The sequence below is a fragment of the Cibotium barometz genome, chromosome 35 (assembly GCF_041138505.1).
Source record: "Cibotium barometz isolate CiBa-2024 chromosome 35, ASM4113850v1, whole genome shotgun sequence".
NCBI classification, from domain to species: Eukaryota; Viridiplantae; Streptophyta; class Polypodiopsida; order Cyatheales; family Cibotiaceae; genus Cibotium; species Cibotium barometz.
Window position 1 is genome coordinate 40470940 of NC_141080.1, and position 20619 is coordinate 40491558.

The 20619-nt window shown below is 42.0% G+C and overlaps 1 protein-coding gene across 1 annotated transcript in view; it reads right to left on the bottom strand.

Annotated features, from left to right (window-relative positions):
- The window catches only part of LOC147618442 (uncharacterized), a 49902-nt gene extending 29549 nt beyond the window's left edge, over positions 1 to 20353 (bottom strand). Inside the window, exons 1-4 of the mRNA XM_086774878.1 lie at positions 20164 to 20353; positions 17140 to 20024; positions 16862 to 16919; positions 16528 to 16596 (exon numbers count right to left, since the gene is read on the bottom strand). Of these exons, the coding sequence (XP_086631004.1) occupies positions 16528 to 16596; positions 16862 to 16919; positions 17140 to 17381 (369 nt within the window). The 5' untranslated portion in view covers positions 17382 to 20024; positions 20164 to 20353. The remainder of the gene's footprint in view (positions 1 to 16527; positions 16597 to 16861; positions 16920 to 17139; positions 20025 to 20163) is intronic.
- Positions 20354 to 20619: the final 266 nt, after the last annotated feature.

The window sequence follows — 20619 nt, forward strand, 5'->3', positions numbered from 1 at the left end:
TGTCATATCTGACATGTCTTCTCAGTGGTGGCTGGTCTAGACCTAGAATTAGACGTCCTCTCCACTAGTCTTGCCCTATCTTCATGTTAATCATCCATGGCCTTCCAAGAATCAATGGGTATGCCTCAAAATTTTCTAGCATCACATGAACATCTAATTCTGTCTCTTTCTCAAAAACATTTACCTACAACTTCTTTACAATTCCCAAACACTGACTTCAGCACTATTTTCCATTCTGACCATAAACTCTAATGGAGCTGCAACCTTCAGTCTTAAAGCCTCCATTTTCTAATGGGTCATTACATAGACTTGTGAACCACCATCAATCTAGACTTTCGGGATTCTGTGTTTGTTTACCCAAGCATCCATAAAAACTGGCAAATAATCCTTGTCTCCCTTCACATGCACTATATTAATCTGACCCTCCTTGTTCTCTTTTCTAGGTCTTCACATGCACTATATTAATTTGACCCTCCTTGTTCTCTTTTCTAGGTCTTCTTATGCTGACCAACTTGCTCCATGTCCTTCTGAGCTTGGGGAACAACTACAACAGTTAGTAGGGCCATGTTAGACTAGGACCCTTCTACTGAAGGCCCTTCATCAAATCATACTCTTCTTCCTCAACACCTAAAGGAAATTCTTGCATGCCAATGTGTCTTGTGGACCTAGTTTTATTTCTTCCTTCCTTGGACTGATCCTCTGCTTGATTTCCATTCTTCCTCCAAGATGGATTCATCCTCGACCTCAACTCTTATAACCCTTTTGTTGGCTAAAATATTTGCTTCCTCATCAACTCCAATCAAGTTCACTTCTCCTTGTCTTAGGCCATTAACTAGCTATTGTTGAACCTGTGGTACAAGCTGATAGAGCATCTCCTATGCCCTCCTCACATCTTGCCTTTCCTCCCTCCTAGTTGTGAGAGGATACACATCACCTCCCATGCTTATAGGAAATGGTCATTGAAGAGATATATGCCCCCTTTCCATACAATTAAAACATTGCACATTCATGTTTGGGCCTCCTCTTCCCCTACCTCTCATAACATCGCTATCTTCTATCCTAAGGGCATTATTGCCTCCTTGCAACAAATTCATATTCGAGTTTTCCATTTGCTGAGTCATATGGTTAATACCGTGCATCAGCTAATCAAAAACCAGTGGGGCACATGAAACAGATCCTTGTGCTCTTCTCTCCACACAGGCACAATTGACCTTCCTTCAGTCCAAACTTCCCTCTATTTCTTAACAAACCTCTGTAGCTTCCACTCCCTCTCGCTAGCTATTCTCAAACCCTCTTCAAAGGTTCCAGGCCTCTGCAACTCCACCTTCTCCTTCAAATCAGCATGAAGGGGCTTGATAAACATGTCTTTCTTCGGTAGAATAGGCGGATGCTATGTTCTTAGGGACATATCCCATCTTATCCATTGGTCCTCAAAATGGTCCAAAAATCTGTCAAACACATCAAATAGATTATGATTCAACTTCTGGATTTCCTGCCACATAGCAGTTGGGGATTCCCCCTACTTATAATGTTGTACTAAGGCCACTTTGACATCTTCATAAGTATGTCAACTGAGCTCTCCATGTCTCTAACCGCCTTTTGTAATCTTTCTTTAATAACATATACAACAAGGTTAACTTGTCCTCATCTCTATCCTTTCCAAAGGTAAATTCTATCAACTCCATCCCCGCCCAAAATTCCTTTGGATCCTCTCCAACATGCCCATAGAACACCGGATATGAAAGCATGGCTACCATCTATTCTATTGAAAACTCTCAGGAGACCTACAATAGACTAAAAGGGTTCTTTAAAGCCCTCCTCTGTGGGGGCACAAAAACAATGATGTGTCTAGATAACTCTTCAGCCAACCTCAATTGACTACTAAGTGACCATAAATGCTCTTAATCTGCCACCACAGATAGATTAGATGTTAACACAATACCTGCTTCCGAATGCTGACACTCAACTCCTTCCAAAATGTGTCCTCCAGGATCCTTTATGGTCCTCCGGCATCATATATCCTTATATCCATGTCTCTAGGACCATTTTGGACCTCTTGCTGGTTGCTGGCACACAATTATCTCCCTTTTGACATTAAATGACTAACACAGACCTAGATGTCTGAAAGAATCTTGATTAACCCAACCATCTCAACTGAAGAAACATTGTTCACTCACGGGTCCTTTTACCTTCCTTGACTTTCAAGCTTCTCCAATCTCAAAGAGGTACCACATCATAGACTCCAACAGACTCTATTCTCATTGTTCTAACCAATCTGACCTAGCCAACCTAGTTGAAATAGAATTTGTCTCCTTTGTGTCCACCACTGAACCACTTAAGCCCTCACAACACTAAAATCCCACCACGACTCATCTCCCTATCCTCACAGCTAACAGTTGTTGATGGTCTTTTGACTCAGGGATACCTTCTCCTTCAATTATATTTGATCTGATAGTTGACATTCAGACCTAACTTAAAACTTTCTTCTTCAATACAAGGAGACCAAAACCAGTCTTAAACACCCACAACCAAACCCTATTAGGTCTCAGATAAAATTACATGAACCTTTCTTATCTTTAGCATGTGTATAATTGAAAATGTTTGCTTGATCCCTCTTTTGCTCATGTATCATCTTTGATTGTCACGTAGGCTGTAACGCCTGTGACCGACGGGCAGACCGGATGGCCATGTCTGGGGTTCACTGGGAGAGGCCGCCAGGCTAGTGTGGACGGCAGGCCACACACTATATAGCCTGGGGGATGAGGGGCAATCCTCATTCTTCCTCTATGGCTGGGTGGTGAGACAGAGGCCGTCCCCTCCTGTGGTAGCACTCGTAGCGGCGTTACGGGTATCTAACACTGGTATCAGAGTGTCGATTCGATTGGGTCGTGAGAGTCCACGCGTGGCCGGGGGACCGGAGCCAATGGTTTTCAACCATTCATCTTCTCATCCTTATCTCCACAATGGAGTGTGTGGAGGGAGGCGGCCAGAATTGAAGGGAAGAACTCTCTCTCTCTCTCTCTCTCTCTCTCTCTCTCTCTCTCTCTCTCCCCATCACACACAACAAGCGAATTGCAGGTAAGCATCTCGTTTTTTTTTCTACGTTGAAGCTTGTCTGCGAAGCATTTTTTGTTTGGTAGAGAAAAAGTCACCTAGTGAAACGTCTCGTCTCTCTACTGTGTGTGGGGGGGGCGAAGACCACCGCCTAGCCATTGTGTGTGTCGTTTGAGGTGGGGTGAAGAGCACCCATGTGCGCCGTCTGAGGGGGGCGAAGAGCACCCATGTGCGCCGTCAGGGGTGGCGAAGAGCCTGGGGAGACTTGCTGCTTCGTTTGAGGGGGGGCGAAGAGCCTGGGGCGGCCAGCCCCCAGTGGGTGGGTGGCCAGCCCTTAGGCGGCCAGCCTAGTGGTGGCCAGCCCAGCAACTAGCCAGGCGGGGACCACCAGAGCAGCTGACGGAACTGAGCGGCGGCCAGCCAGGCGGTGGTCCCCAGAGCAGCCGGCGCCGACGGCCAACCGAGCAGCGGCCAGCGAGGCGCGACGGCCACCAGAGCAGCCAGCGGCCAGCCACGGCCAGCCAGCCAATGCAGGAGGCGGCCACCAGAGGAGAAGAAGAAGAAAAAAAATCATTTATTTTTTTATATATTTTAATTATTTATTTTTAATAAAATTAAAAATAAAACTAAATTCAAACGGATCCTCTCTCTCGGCTGGGGAGGGATAATCCCGGCAAGGGATAATCCGACTGTTTCAGGCACACAGCCTCCCGAACAAATTTATTTTTTTGTTATGAGTTGCAGGCATTTTTTTTCTCTCGGATCGGAGCATCCCGGAGAAGCGGCGCTGTCTGGAGGCTCGCAGCGCAACAAAAATTGACAGGCGACCGTAAAGGGGGGTGACTATTCTCTCTCCACCACTGCTCATTTTATTAGCGTTTTTTTTTGTAATTTCCGAGTTCTCGCATTGTTTTTTGCAAGAATTAAAGATGTCTGTTAGACGTAGTGTGTCCCCACCGCCTTCTACTTCTCTAGGTTTTTCAGGTCTCTTGTCCTCGGTTTTGCGGGTTTGACCCCGACCGAATTGTCGGGCCGTATGCGCCCTCCTCATCTATTGACCCCGCCTTAGGACCCAGCGAGCCTGCAGTGGCCGCATTGGCAGATGACCCCTTTCTGGCCAACGAGCCATAGGACATGAACACCGACGTCGCCCTCCTCATCTATTGACCCCGCCTTAGGACCCAGCGAGCCTGCAGTGGCCGCATTGGCAGATGACCCCTTTCTGGCCAACGAGCCATAGGACATGAACACCGACGTCGCCGAGGGGACCGAGGAGGACTCCTCATCTATTGACCCCGCCTTAGGACCCAGCGAGCCTGCAGTGGCCGCATTGGCAGATGACCCCTTTCTGGCCAACGAGCCATAGGACATGAATACCGACGTCGCCGAGGGGACCGAGGAGGACCTCTTGGATTATGACGACGACGATTATGACCTATTGGACCCTGCTGATGTCTTGACAGAGACGAAGCTCTCTAGTGGACTGTTTAAATATCTTAATGCCAAACTGAACAATATGGGTAAAGTCCAGGCTGATCTAGTCACTCACGATGCTACAGAGCATCTCCACATGGTTAGATGCACTAAGACAGCCGCCTCGTCTAGCACTCCAACTACTCATGGTAGCCGAGCTCCTGTGGCACGGGTGAGCGTAGCCTCGCCAGTGGTTGCAGGAGTACAGGCCGATGCGCCTGCGGGGCCATCCGTAGCGATAGCTTCGTCGTTATTAAAAGACTTAAAATCGCCTAGTTTTGGTGGCGAGGAGAAGGAGAGAAACAAGGACTCAGTCAATATGTTTCTAGCGAAGTGGTCAGATTTGTACGCGCTGCGACAGCAGTCTAGCCAGATACAGCCCGTAGAGGCTAGCCTCTCATTAACCGCCGGCCAGGCTAGCCTCTCATTAACCGCCGGCCGGCCGGCAAAGCGTACAAGTGGTGGATGAGTTTGACAACTCACCCTGCCACTTGGACGGAGTTTGAAACGATGTTTCGAAAAGAATTTTTGCCTGTTAATGAGGCAGAGAGAAGTTGGGAGTTATGGATGGAGAACAAATCCCTAACTCAGTACATCTCAGACTATAGGGAGATAGTACTCAAGCTAAAGGGAATCGATGCATTCGAGACATTGCGAGGCTTTATCAAAGATGATTACCTTGAGTACGTAGAGACCTTACATCCTAAAGACTTAGCAGAGGCAATTAAGTACACTCCGCAGATATAGTGTCGGATAGAGATAGAAAGTTCAACAGTCATTTTTGGAGGGAAGTCTTAAAAATTGGATACTACTCTGAGTATGAGTACAGCAGATCATCTGGAGTCTGATGGTCAAACTGAAAGAGTTAACCAGATTCTAGAGGATATGTTGCGTTCTTATGTTAGTAAGAATCTAATTGGGAAGAGTACTTGCCCTTATTGGAGTTTGCCTATAACAGCTCCAAACACTCAGCGCGTTAACCAGATTCTAGAGGATATGTTGCGTTCTTATGTTAGTAAGAATCTAATTGGGAAGAGTACTTGCCCTTACTGGAGTTTGCCTATAAAAACAGCTCCAAACCGGCAAAGCTTACAAGTGGTGGATGCATTTGACAACTCGTCCTGCCACTTGGACGGAGTTTGAAACGCGCTAAACTTATGCGGATAAAGGACGTAGAAAGGTGACCTTTTGCAGAAGGTGACTTTGTATTTTTCATGGTTTCTGACTGCGCAGGAACCTTGAGGAATACAAAGTCACCTTTTGCAAAGGTCACCTTTCTACGTCCTTTATCCGCATAAGTTTTAGCGCGATCTTGAGCGCTATGAATGCTCTCACGTGCGGCTCTGAGCATATCATTCATATCTTCAAGGAAATCCTTGACAGATTGAATCTTCTCCTTTTCTAGGCCTACAGCCATCGGAGATCTCGGCTGGAATCCATACATTAACATGAATGGTGTAAATCCAGTCGATGACATCAAGCATTGTAGTGTGTGTGGTGGTTCGAGCAGGGCCGAGGGTAGTGAAAAGAGGAGGTCAGGCCTTAAAAAAGAAAAGGGTTCCGCAGTGATAAACAAGGGGATAGAACGAACCAGGAAGGACAGGGTGGTCATTGGTCTAAAAAACCGCGACCATCCAGGAAGAAAAGAGACACCGAAATCCAAAAGAAAGAGCAATATATTAAAGCGCGAAAGAAAAATCGCTGCTTTAATTGCAATGATGTAGGGCACACGAAGGCTGAGTGTCCAAAGCCTAAAGCCAGCACGAGTGGCAACGAGCCCAAAAAAGATGGTAAATCTTTGAGGCAGTTGCATACAGTGCAGAGACTCCCTCTCAGTTCCACAGAGTTCAAAGAGGTGACAGTGTGTCATTGTGATGAGCATCACGCTTGTTTAGTGACACCAGCGATGTGGCAGCCTATTGTAGTTCTGCATGACATGGTGCGCATATATGGCACCATAGGTGGCCGTAGAGTCATAGTTTTTATTGATGATGGAGCTAGCCACAACTTCTTGAACTACTCGTTAGTCAAGAAGTTGGGATTGACTGAGACCCGAAGTGATCATGAGTATACTGTTGGCCTAGCCAATGAATATGACAAAACGGTATGTAATACCGTAGTATTGGGGGTCCCATTATGTATGCAGGACTACGAGGCTCTGCTTGACTTTCAGGTCATGCACTTAGCCAGAGCAGACGTATATCTAGGCAGGGAGTGGCTGTATGGCTTGGGCCCTAGTCTAGCTCGGAATTACTTACATAATACGCTATGTTTTGAGCACGGATTGCTAGTTCGGAGAGACTGGCCGAAGGTGCAACGGGAAAAGAAGCGAGAGTTAGTTTTCGGAGAGACTAGTCGTGTCTTCCGGGTATAGTTGGAAGCTAGAGAGCTCTCATAGGCCCTTCATCAACTTTGACTGCCACCCACGGCTTCAAAGAGGAGTGATAAACTTCGTCGGGAGGAGAAATATGCTAATTACTCCATTGACTACGGGTACTTACTCTACAAGGGTAGAGTATGTGTACCAACTATTGGTGACTTTCGGGCCCACATTCTTAAAGAAAGTCATGATAGTCCAAGTGCGGATCATCTTGGGATTCAGAAGACCTATGCAACAGTAAAAAGATAGTTTTATTGGCCTAGTTTGTTTAAGGACGTCTAGACTTATGTGCTGAAATGCAATAAGTGCCAGGTCAATAAACATGAACGTCTTAAGGTTGGAGGACTACTCCATCCATTGGAGATTCCTCAAGGAAAATGGGAAAGCATTTCCATGGATTTCATTATCCGTTTACCCAAGACGAGTCGAGGGAATGACTCGGTGTAGGTGGTAGTGGACAGGTTAACTAAAATGGCCACGAAGAAAAAACGCCAGAGTTGGCAAAACTCTTTATTGAACATCTCTACAAGCTATATGGCCTGCCCGTCGCCCGTCACGCAGATATAGTGTCGGGGATAGAGATAGAAAGTTCAACAGTCATTTTTGGAGGGAAGTCTTCAAAAAGTTGGATACTACTCTAAGTATGAGTACAGCAGATCATTCGGAGTTTGATGGTCAAACCGAAAGAGGTAACCAAATTCTAGAGGATATGTTGCATTCTTATGTTAGTAAGAAGCAATCTAATTGAGAAGAGTACTTGCTCTTATTGGAGTTTGCCTATAGCAGCTCCAAACACTCAGCGACCGCGCTGGATTTACACCATTCATGTTAATGTATGGATTCCAGCCGAGATCTCCGATGGCTGTAGGCTTAGAAAAGGAGAAGATTCAATCTGTCAAGGATCTCCTTGAAGATATGAATGATATGCTGAGAGCTGCATGTGAGAGCATTCGTAGCGCTCAGGATCGCGGTAAAACTTATGCGGATAAAGGACGTAGAAAGGTGACCTTTGCAGAAGGTGAGTTTGTATTCCTCAAGGTTCCTGTGCAGTCAGAAACCATGAAAACGGGAAAGTGTGATAAACTTTCTCCGAGATATTGTGGTCCTTTTAAAATCCTTAAGAAGATTGGGGGTAGCATATAAACTTGAGTTACCGGAGAGTTCTCAAGTCCATCCTGTCTTCCATGTCAGTAAACTGAAGAAATCAGTTCACGGGTTAGAGAACGCAGTTTCTCCAGAGATTTTGGTGGACTTGATAGAGCCACCAAAGATACCACATGAACCTAAAAAGATTCTAGGGTATCGTGACAGACAAACCGGACATAAAATGTACCAGGAGGTACTTGTTAAATGGACAGATAGGGATGAGGAGGTAGCTACCTGGGAACGCCGTAGTGCAATTTCCAAAAGGTTTCCCCAATTTGTTTTCGAGGACGAAAACTCTTCTTAAGGGGGGGTAATGTCACGTAGGCTATAACGCCTGACCGACGGTGGTGTGGCAGACCGACGGCGGCGGCGGCAGACCGGATGGCCATGTCTGGGGTTCAGTGGGAGAGGACGCCCATGCGGAGTCATGGGCGGCCAGGCTAGTATGGACGGCAGGTCACACACTATATAGCCTGGGGGATGAGGGGCAATCCTCATTCTTCCTCTATGGCTGGGTGGTGAGCCAGAGGTCGTCCCCTCCTGTGGTAGCGCCCGTAGCGGCGTTACGGGTATCTTGATTGATTTATTTTGTTTGGTGCATCTACAATGGGCAAGGATTTATTACAATTTAAGAGCCACTTAATAGTGGATGTGCCTTACATTGTTTAACACATCCATGTTATTTATATTTAGATTCAACCACATATGGAAATGGTGCATTCTTCCCTTTTTCTTTCAAATAATACCGAAGGTTCTTTTGGTGGTTGTGCATGCCTACTCCTCCACATGATGTGAATATTGTAAGAGCATCACATCATGGCTCACCATAAATCTTCTAACCTTGAGTTATAGACTTTATGACCCTTCTATTCCATACTATACCTACAAAGATACACTTGTGGATTTTTGGTTCTAACTTGGTCCTATTTGAGTTTAAAATGCATAAAAGTGACTCAAAAGTCCTAGAATATGCAAGAAAAGGTTTCTTACCCACAATAAGGTTGTTGTGGGGAGTCATTCTATAAACTTCATTTGTGTGACTCCTTTCAATAATGTAAAAAAATTTATTAATTGCCTTATCTCAAAAGGTATTAGGTAACCTTTTCCATCAAAGTACACTCAGAAATATCCTTACCACTCCTCTTTTCTAGATTTCTATATAATGGAAATTTTCATGGTAGTATGAGAAGTGCTAAGCTAAGTCTTGAGCCCTTTCTCTTTCTTTTCTTTCTATAATGTCAATTTTCATGGTAATTGTTGGTAATATGAGAAATTATAAGATAAGTCTTGAAATTGATGAAGAAGAGAAGACTACAACATGGTAGAAAGGGGCAATATACTAAATGGGTGGATGGGTGAAGTAGGCTCTTGGATGGGAAGCTCCACCATAACTCTCAAGGGATCACATTGCTATTTGTATCCAAGAGAATAGAGGAGCATAAGAGGACCTCCACTTACATTGTCAATATAACCGGGAGGAGAAAAATAGGACCGTCTACTCACATTCTCAATATGATGGCTAAGATAATGAAAGTAGAGGAGCCGCCTAGTTTGGAGGAAGCTACATTATATCATGCACATTACACTTTCGTACACACACTATTCGCCTTGTGTAGGTAATGCCTCAGCTACTATGAATGCCAATTCCCTTCTTTCTTTTCATACGTACATATCATACAATCTTTATATTTTGTGTAGCATATATGTCAATGGGTTCTTGCATATTCCGAGAACATGCATTTGATGTTGTTTTTACTGTATACCCACGCATGTACATGTGTACAACTTCTGTACCTTTGCTAGCAATAGCCAGTTTACCTTTCATCTTGTCACTAATCAAAAGGGATTAATCTTTATCCACACAAGAGGAGAAACATTTTTTTAATATTTCATGCTTCTCTTTGCCACCCCCACCACACATTGTACATTAAAACTTATGCATAATATAGTCCCATGCAGTGACACCCATGTATACTATACTCTCATGCATGCCTCATGCACACAAAATGCACATGTTTTTGGATCTCATCATCAACAACCATCCCCTATTTTTCTATATTTTTTAACATAGTATGATTGCTTATTTTGAGATGCATTTAGGCAAGTAGATTTTTTCAAGCACATGCACTATGAAACGATGTATGCCATTCATCCCGTGCACTTGCATTGGCATGACATTTGAGAATCTTGATATGAAACCTCAGCCCACCGATAGCCTATTTCACCACCAACACACATGATTATGATGTTGTTACTTCTAACTCAAATATCATCATCAATTTTTATCCTTGAAACCACCATCTATCATTAGCTAGGTGGGCTTGTAGCAGCAGCCAACAAAGAGTGGTAATGGACATGTAGAACAAGCTTTTGATTACACAACACAAGCAATTATGTTTGCCCAAAGCGGAACTTTAGATGTATTTGTACACCCAAAGACGATGGTATGGCTTGTGTAAAGGCTATCATCCTATGCACTTTATGATTATATTTCAAACACATCTCATGAGTCATTAGCCTTGAGTTTTTCCTTTCCAACTTATTAATAAGTCCAAGGCCAATAAGTGCCATGTATAAAAAATATGTTTTCTAATGAGATGGTATGGATCATGTAAAGGCTAGCATCCTATGCACTTTATGATTTTATTTTAAACACATCTCATGAGGCCTTACCGTTGAATTGGCCCTGCCCAACTTATAAATAAGTCCAAGGTCAATAAGTGCCATATATAAAAGATACTTTTTCTAATGAGAAAGGGTCTTCCTCTTGGGTCTAGTTTTGTGTCTATCTTCTTTCTCTCCCATGTGTGTTTGCCCTCTCTTGGTAGTGCTAGTGTCTGTCAGACCTCTTGCATGCCTTGTTTGCCAAATAGATTAACTGTGTGTGATCTCTTGTGGTGGGAAGCATCTATTATCTTGGATCTACTATAGTGTGACTAGCTGGAGTAGACAACAACCATTCTCATCTACGATGATGGTTAAGTGAGACTGCTACAACTGTAAGAGGCCAAAACATATGTTTCTTCTCTCAAGGAGTGGTGGGTGAGTTGATCAAGTCCCCAATAGAAACGAAAGGTAAGAAATGGCCATCTCTCTCTAGAATTTCTTTGAGATATGTGGGTGTGTTTACAACTTTCCATCTATGCATGCATAGAGTTCTCATTACATGGATATAGCTCTACACTCATACATAGGAATCTCTATGAGTTCTATGCATACATAAGAGCTCCTACATTATGCAGAGAGGGATTTCTAACAAATGTGTGAGTGATCTATATATTTGCATAAGGGCTCTTACATCATACATAGAGCTAGAGATCTCTTCAAGCTCTGTGCATACATTAGAGACCTTATGAATACAGTCGAGCTCTCTCCTTACTATAGAGCCCTTATGAAAATGCATAAGGGATCTACCAAATGCCTGAGATCTTATACATTTATGTAAGTTCTTTTACCAAATTAATGAGATCTCTATGCATGCATTGTTGAGATATCGAGCTCAACTAGTAGTGCGAACACTGAGGACGCACTTGGGTGATAGCTTCCATACTTGCACCACTCGCTAGGTAATTAGTATGATTATAGGTGATATGATGCCAATGGTTTATAAGTTGGGTTGGTGAAATTATAGGTGACATACCATCAGTGGCTTATAGGTTACGTGACCAACCACTTTAGTGTAACAGAGTTAAGGAATAGTTATAGTGATGGCTCATGTAGTCAATTCACACTATGGACCTTCCTTCATTTGTTAAATGAAAATTTAACCATCCATCTCTCTTGAGTGTATGTCTACTCTTGTGTGTGTGTGTTTTCTTATTACAAGGATGCTCAAGCTCACCCTCTCCCCCACATTCTTCTCTTAGTAGTAGAGCAGTGATTCATGTGAAGAGCTCAAGAGGTAAGAAAGAAGCAAGCAAAGGAAGTGGTGCATGGGTAATTGTAACTTCATCTCTCTTTTTTTGGAAGCAAATCTCTACACTTAGTTACTAGGCAAGAACCTCGGAGGGTACACTACTAAGAAACCCTATGTGTCACGAACTAATTTACGTGTATTTTTCTTTATGGAATTTTCTAAAAATGATTTTAAAAATCCCTTTTTTAAATGTATTTTTATAAATCTACCTTAAAATTCTGAATTAAAAAGCCCCTTCATTTGAACTCACATGGTATACTTACATATTTTTAGGTGAACCCCGAGGACAAGAACAGCGCAGGCACAATAGTAAGGTGTAAATCACATCTTGAGACACCCTTTGTGGTGGCGAAGCAAAGTTTTCTATCGTCTCACAAGCACTATGTGAGGCCATATTAGGCCCCATTTTGACTCTGCAAGTTTTCCACATGCACTCTCTGAAAGTGTTGCTTTTGACTATGTATGCCCAATTTTTAGTTCGATACAAAGTTATTTGATGTCTATCACAAATTGTGAGTGAGAAGTTGGACACGAATAATTTCCAAGCTTGGAAATTCAAGATAACCAATTTCCTTATGGGAGAAAGATATTCGCAGCTCATGACACATGTGATACAAAGGAGCCACACATTGCTGAAAAAACCCCAGCCACAACAAGTGCAAGCACATAAATAGTGGCATGAAATATCTAAAAAGGTGTTATAACGGTTGTTTGTCAATGTGATAGAGTCTATGATTATGCATATATAGGACGCATAAATTCCTTAGGAATCTTGGGACACCTTGGTAAAGATTTATAGTATAAACACTCAAGCTAAGAAGATGTAGCTAAAGTAGGAGTTTCTTGATGTGACTAGATGGAAATTGAGTATAAATGAATACTCTTAGAGGTTAATGTAGATACCCTTCATTCTATTGGATCACCAGGCAATAGATGGCAATGATATGGTATCGATGACCTTGAATAGCTCGGTAAGGAATACAGTTAGTTTCAGACCTCCATTGGAGTTTAAGAGAACTTTTTAAATTTTTCTCTCCTCATCCATAAGGAGATGAAAATTGGGGAAGGTTCATCCTCCAGAAATAAACATGAGAATGCCCTCTACTCAGATATATATAGAGATAGAGGAGGATTGCCATCTAAAGGATGAAATGGCATTGGTTAATAAGAAAATAAGTTTTATACATGTGAAGAGACCACCCTAGAGGTAGGGGGAGCTAGGGAGGCTGAGGTAGTTAGCAAATATATTAGAATACAAATAGCATGGAGTGCTATTATTATGGAAAACAAGGGCACGTTTTAAAATATTGTTATAAAAAGAAGAATCATATCAAAAGTGAAAAGATACAGTAAGGTAACTCTACATCATTAAGTAAATAGAGTGATGAGAAAAATTTAAGCTATTGTTTGTGATACAATGCATGCTCATTTCCACAATAGGAGATGTGTTAGGATTCACTGATATTTGATATGTGGATTATGGTGCCTCTAACCACTTGACTAGTTATGGTGAGTGGCTTAGAGTTATGAAAAAAATGAGAAAACTAGGGTGTGTGGAAACAGGTAATGATACTTTGTATCCCATTGTGCATGTTGGTAAAGTGACATTATCTATGTAGGATGGAAAAATTAAGTACCTCAAAGATGTACTTCATGTCCTAATATTACAAAAAGCCTCATTTATGTTATAGATAGATAGAAGTGAGTAGTTGTTTGTGATACAATGCATGTGCAGCTCCATAATAGAAGATGTGTCAAGATTGAGAGATATTTGGTATGTCGATTCTGATGCCTCTAGCCACATGACTAGTCATGGTGAGTGACTAAGAGTTATGAAAAAATTTAAAAAATAAAGGTGTGTGGAAACCAATGTGATGATATTGTGTATCCCATTGTGCATGTTGGTAAAGTGTCATTATCTATATAGGATGGTAAAATTAAGTACCTGGAAGATGTACTTCATGTCTTAATATTACGAAAAACCTTATTTATATTAGACAGATACATGGTTGAGTAGCTTCTCAAGATCAGTGCTTGGTGAAAGTCTTCAAAAATCACTACACTTGGCTATAAAGGGTATTAAAAATGGTGGAATGGTTACTTTGGATGTTAATATATGTGAGGAGGTGAAGGTAGTCATGTTTGTATATGGGATAGGCCGGTCATCTTGCATATGGTACCAGTGTACTAGTCACATGAATACATAGCAGCTAAAGTCTATGCATGCCCAAAATATTGTTAACAAGCTTACTGAAGTTTAAGCTTGATGGTATACACAAAGTATGTGAAGTATGCTAGATTTGTAAGTAGGCCAATTATACTTTCTTAAATCAAAAGCACATCAATGCAATGCCATTGGAGATATTATACATCTTGATGTATGGGGACCAATGAAGACTGCAACAATTGTAGGTTATAGGTACTATGTTACATTCATTGATAATCACACTAGAAAAGTGCGGATTTACTTCAAATATCTAAGATCGAATGGTGGGAGAGAGTATTTCTCCATAGATAGAAGCGTGGCTATCGCCCCTATTTCTTGTAGTGATTTATTAGTGGTAACAATATTGCTTTGATTGTTGAGGCAACCAAGTCCTATTGATCTACCCACCACAAACATAAGTGTATGTTTTAAGATTAAACTTGAGTGTACAATTACATGCAATTAGTAGAAATAATATCCGTTTTGATTGGATCAACATTATCATAGGTCCCATGATGCGACATTATCATGACTACATATTTATCCATTCACTTTGTGATGAAGTATTATCAGAACATTTTTCCTTATAATGAATGGTTCTTTTTTCACCAACATCCTCTCAAGATCTCTTCACTTCAAGCATTTGTACTTCTCTAATTACATAAACATTTGCCTTTCTCCTTAAGAATTGTAGTATAATCTAATAGAGCTTACTATGAGTATTGGAGCTATGCTCATTCATGAGTTTAACAAAATGTGATGAAGTAGGTCGATGATGAGGTTCGAATGTTAAACAAATCATCTTTTAGGCTAGGGTTTTCGAGGGAGGGAGCAATACTCTCATGGTGAAAATATTGTGTATCTTTGTTGTTTGTATGTATATGTCTTATATAGAGCCAAAAAAGCCCAGGTAGGAGTTGTATCTTAGAGTGCATGTAAGGCCGATGTTATAATGTCCTTTGTTTTTAGACTTTTTAAAGTTTTGACTAACCATAGTTTGAGCACGAGGCTAGTTGTGCATTGTGCCTTTTGATATCTTGCTTCATGTGAGAGAGAAATTAATGAGAGAGTGAACCATCTAGTGTCAGGGAGTACCATGGTGAGTGACACACCATGGTGCATCAAGTGACGAAGCGGAGAGACCAAGAGAAGTTACACTTTTGAGTACTCGGTGGATAAAAAGTTACCAATTACACTTGAATTTCCTTTCTAGCCTAGGTTGGGGAATAGTGTAACATAGATAATTACATATGATAACATTTTATGTCACATGAAAGTTTAGATATACAAGGGTCTTTGTATTTGGACACAGAGTTACCCACTACACAAAAGTAAACATACAACGAACAAGAGTTTCACGTAGGCCTCCCTCCATTCATTTGGATTCAATAATAAAGAATAGTTGTGAAACAAGCCTTGTTATCATTTATCTCCTTACCTATGATCAACCTTAGGCTAACATTTAATGACCTTTGATAAACGATCCTTCGTTCAGATTTGAGTTTCTTATACTGATCCTTTTACTTAGCTTGTCGCTGCATTGATACCAATTAATCAGTATTTATTGTTGCTTTATTGTCATATTAGACCTTACTTTAGAACAAACTTTAACAAGGTATCTAATTAAACCTCCCTACCTTTTGACTAATATAAAATATTCTCTGCCAATTATCTGTAAGTAATTGTAACTTGTAATTATCTCCTTTCATTAGAAGGCTAAAGGTGTGAAAATCACAAGGGAAAAATGACTTATTCCTCTTTTCTACCTCGCCAACATAGGGTTTGCACAACTATACCTTCTTGTGATTTGCAAAACATGCGTGCATGATTGTGTCGTGAACGTGAAGGCAGGAGCGTACATGCACATACATGCATGACTCCTAGGAGCATAATGCACATACACGCATGACTGTGTGTGCATACTCTAACAGGCTCGGATTAGAAACAAGTACTTTTCCCGAAGATTTGTAGCTGACGTTTAACGAGGGTGTGGGTTGGTGAGCTTACTACCGTTCCGTTTATTTACTATTTAGTCGATCAGGCAGGTAATTATAACGTAGTATTCGTCCAGTTAATGATTATCATTACTAATTAGCTTGTACTAAAATGGATTTGCATGGCCTTAGTCGAATACGTCCTGCAAAGGCATCTAGGTTCTCTCACTACCTCTAATAAAAGATCATGTTAGACACAGTCTAGATTTGTGGCTACTCCTGGGTAGCAGGACGGGTGAGCCTACTATCACAGACTAACTACGCCTCCGAGGCACGTAATGTCCTATCATACTTCTGCTTCTACATGTTTTATATGTTCATCCTGGTTAACCTAGCAACGTTAGACGTTTGAGGGTACCTTTTCATCGAAGCATTTATTGTCGCTAGCAGTACCGTCCGAGACAGCCAGCCCCATCGATCTGTCCACCTGCACCGACACAAATTGTGTGTTCCAAGATCAAACTTGAGTCAGCAAATACATGAAATTAGCATAAGATGAACATTATTTTCGGTTCTGATCAGATCAACGTAGTGATCATGATCAAGATCTCTTCAGTCCAAGCGTTTTCGCTTGTCTAATTACAGAACTATACTATTGCCAACAGTCCTAGTATAATCCACAAGGCCTTAATATGAGTGCTGGAGCTGTGCATGCTCATTCAATCATCAGGTTCCAAGGTTGAATAAATTACCTGCTGCTTCTGGCTGGTTGCAATGGATTCACTCGCGCCAGCCAGCTCCTTAGTTGACCTACGATATAAAGGGCAACGTTCCAACAGACATCATCGACAGTTAGGGATACCAGGAACTTAACCCCAATCAATCCAAAGAATCATGTAAAATCAATCGAAAGACTGATCGAGATCGTATGCTAACATGTTTGATTGACCTGACTGAAAGAAATCATATTAGTGATCATCGAATGCTAGGGTTGGCATGATCGCGACAGGGTTAGGCTAAGCAGCCTCACCTAAAGGTCATCCTAGAGAAGAGCCGCCGTGCAGTGTTTCTCCACAGCCAAGCAAGGTCCCGGTGGATGGCACGAGCTGCAGAGGCTGTGATCCTGCGGCGGTGGCGAGAGGATGGGAGTCGGGAGAAGTCGGTAGCCGGTTTAATAAAATCAGCCCCACAGAAGCCGCGCCGATTAGATACGGAAGAACGGAGAGAAGCAGTCTCAACATCAGAGGAAGATGGAGAGCTTAAGGGCGTCATGTTAACCAAGATCAGAGGAGAACAGATGGCGATGATTCTACTGCTGCAATGTCAACTAAGAACGAAAGGAAAAGGATGTGACGAAACCCTAATCTAATTACCATGAACTCTAGTTACGCATATAAGTTGCATATTGCATATATATTCATAGGCGGACGAGCGAGATCAGAGCAAGTGCGGAGAAGCTGGTCATCGCAGGTCTTCATTCCATACGGGCCGTGAGATTACACAATCGGGACTTGCTACCGATTGGTTTTTGTTACTGTGAGTAGACCTTCGTCCCGAACGCTGTAGCCTAGTGGATAGAGCTAGGGTCTCAGCCGCGTAGCCGTGTACAATAGTGGATAGAGCTTGCGTCTCATTCAACAGATTCTGAGTTCAAATCCTCCTGGGAATACCCTACCTAGTGTGTGTTCATGTGGTAGGTAGGCACGATGTTGATCACAGTCCCATTATCCATACATTAATCAAGTTGTTGCTACATCATCCTACTAAGCATTTTTACATGCTTACCTCATGTATGTTGACAACGGTGATATGCTTGCCCTTGAAGATCGATTCTCTAGATTCGTGATGGTGGCTTGCCCTTGAAGACCGTGACTCGTCTCCGAAACCGAGTGAATAAAAATTCTGCAAGGTGTTCACTCCAATCTGATGAGCAAGACTCACTTGAGGAGCTTATACTGAGGCTTTAAAAGTGCTCAACATTTGAAAGCATTGTATCCCTTGTGGTTGCGGTGGTTTGTAAGACCGAGACTCGATTCTGAAACCCAGTGAATAAAAACTCTCCAAGGTGTTTACTCCAATCGGCTGAGCAAGAGTCACTTGCTGGGCTCATACTCCGGCTTTAAAAGTGCTCAATATTTGGTACCATTGTATCCCTTCTTTGTGGTATTTGGAGTCTGCGTGTGTAGAAGCAGAGTGAAACTCCCCGGGTCTGTAGGCTATAGACTTAGGAGTATATCCGGAGAAAAATGTGTTCAGTGCATAAATGAAAAAATCAACCCAATATTCTACGATTCTAACATAATTAAGGATCAAAATAATACTTTCACACCACCTAGTAGCAGAAAGCCAACGAAGATACTAAGTGCCACTGACAATTATATTGAAATTTTGTCGCAACGTTCTCAGTGTCTAGTTTCACCATCTATAAACCCTGTTATTTCCTTCCCAACTCTAAACTAGACCTTCAATATATTTCCCTTTCCAACTCTATACTCGTTGCAAATATTGTCTTTCGTACCTTAATTTTAATTTATGCTAGTTGGTGGTTTTTGTTGGTGACATCAGACTTTAGTTACTTTCACCATATTAGAAGCGGGGCATGGTAGCCTAATACATAATACTATAACCTCCACAATATATATAGATATATATAGCCACATATTTCTCGAAATTAGCTCACACATGCCTGATTGAAAAGCCATATTTATCTCAAGAAAACAGCTCACAAAAGATGTAGCATGATAAGTGAACTCGAGTTATTCATGTTTTTTTTTTGCCAAAAAGACAAAAAATAAAATGTGAAGTGTTTCAAGGTTTTTTTAACAATAACAACATGAAGAGAGAGAAGCTAAGAGGAAGAGAGAGAGCAGGAAGTTTAGATATCAACACTGTTCTCACAAAAGAAATTGGATTAAATTAAGTTGAAATGTTGCAATGTTTACCTCTGCACTAAAGATTAGCCTGAATATATAGGACCTAATTAACTAATTATAAGCATGCCAAAAAAAAAATCTCTTAAATTTTACTTCAAGGCCTTTGGTCCTAGTAATATTATTGCAGAGAAAGAAATTTGATCGCATAGATTCTCCAATTTGTTTTTCTGGAGAAAACAGAAATTCCTTTAAAGAATTCTTCTTTAACCCGAGTCTCAACTATATATTTACGGTGTGGAAATCTATAGCCGTCTTTCCTACTTCCGAAGATTAGTAATATGGTGAAATAGTAGCAGCAGGGGCAACGGGTGGTGGATGCCAATCTTTCGAGTCCAGGTTTGGGCTGAAAGCACGAGTTTGCATTATTGTAAGGTTTTAAGGTTATGATCAACTGATGTGCAAAAATCTCATGAAAATCAAGGTAGGCAAGTGTTGTTGGACCTTTATCTTCCGGATCCTAGCTAGTAAAGGGATTCCAAATCATTATATCCAGGTGTTGACAACCCCCCGTTCCGGCTACGTCTCCACCCAGGATTCATTGATTGTGGCAAAATGATCCTCAACATTAACGACATTCAAATTGCTACCCATCGTTACCATAGCTTGCAAGGTATTATAATAGATTTACCCATATTAGAATTGCGTAACCATAGCTGGCCAAGCTATAATATATTACCCGTATCAGAATTGTGTACAGAGCAGCATACCAAAGCTACTACCCACCCTGCTCTGACAATTGCTTCCACTTCCAGCCTAAGCTGGCGCACAATTATGCACCTAGCGTGGGCACCGCCCTGATTTGGAGCTACCCTCCCCTTCTTTCTTATTAAATCATTCATCCAGCTAGGCTGCAGTCCTCGCAACTGCTCACAATAGCATCCTCTGATCATCTTCACAATGGACATATCCTCTGATCATCTTCACAATGGTATCCTCTGATCATCTTCAACGTTAGGCCTTCAGATTTCAGCCCTGCATTGCGCTTCACAATGGCATAATTGCGCTGCTGCGGGTTAGGTCAATAATATTGAGAAACAACAAATAGAGAGAAAGAAAATGTAATTCTGGAATGATCCAAATACAAGAACACAAAAAACAGATTGGGACGGCCATGACCATACCTAAGCCACCGACCACTTTGAGGTTCGCGCGGTGTAAGTGTGTGTGTGTGTGTGAGAGAGAGAGAGAGAGAGAGAGAGAGAGAGAGAGACAATGTTTAGCACTAGCGATGGTTCTTAGCTGGAGCTGAGGCCAGCTGAAACCAGCGTGTCGTGCCAGCCCGCAGGTGAGTTGCACGTGCAGCCGGCGGGGTCGACGGCCCTGCCAGTAGTATGATATTTGTAGGTCAACCAACGACCGTGCAGGCAACTGTGCAGGCAACTAGCTTTTGGCGGATTAATTAATAGAGGTTAAGCAACGTTTACCTGTACTTAAAATATTCTACATTCAGAACCGGTTTTAAAAACAATCGGTAGAAATTGCCGAGAACTGATTGGTTTCACTTTTAAGTAAGCCATGTGGCGCTCGCGAGTCGCGAGGGGGATCATGAGCTTCACACACCAATGTTATGTCTTTTT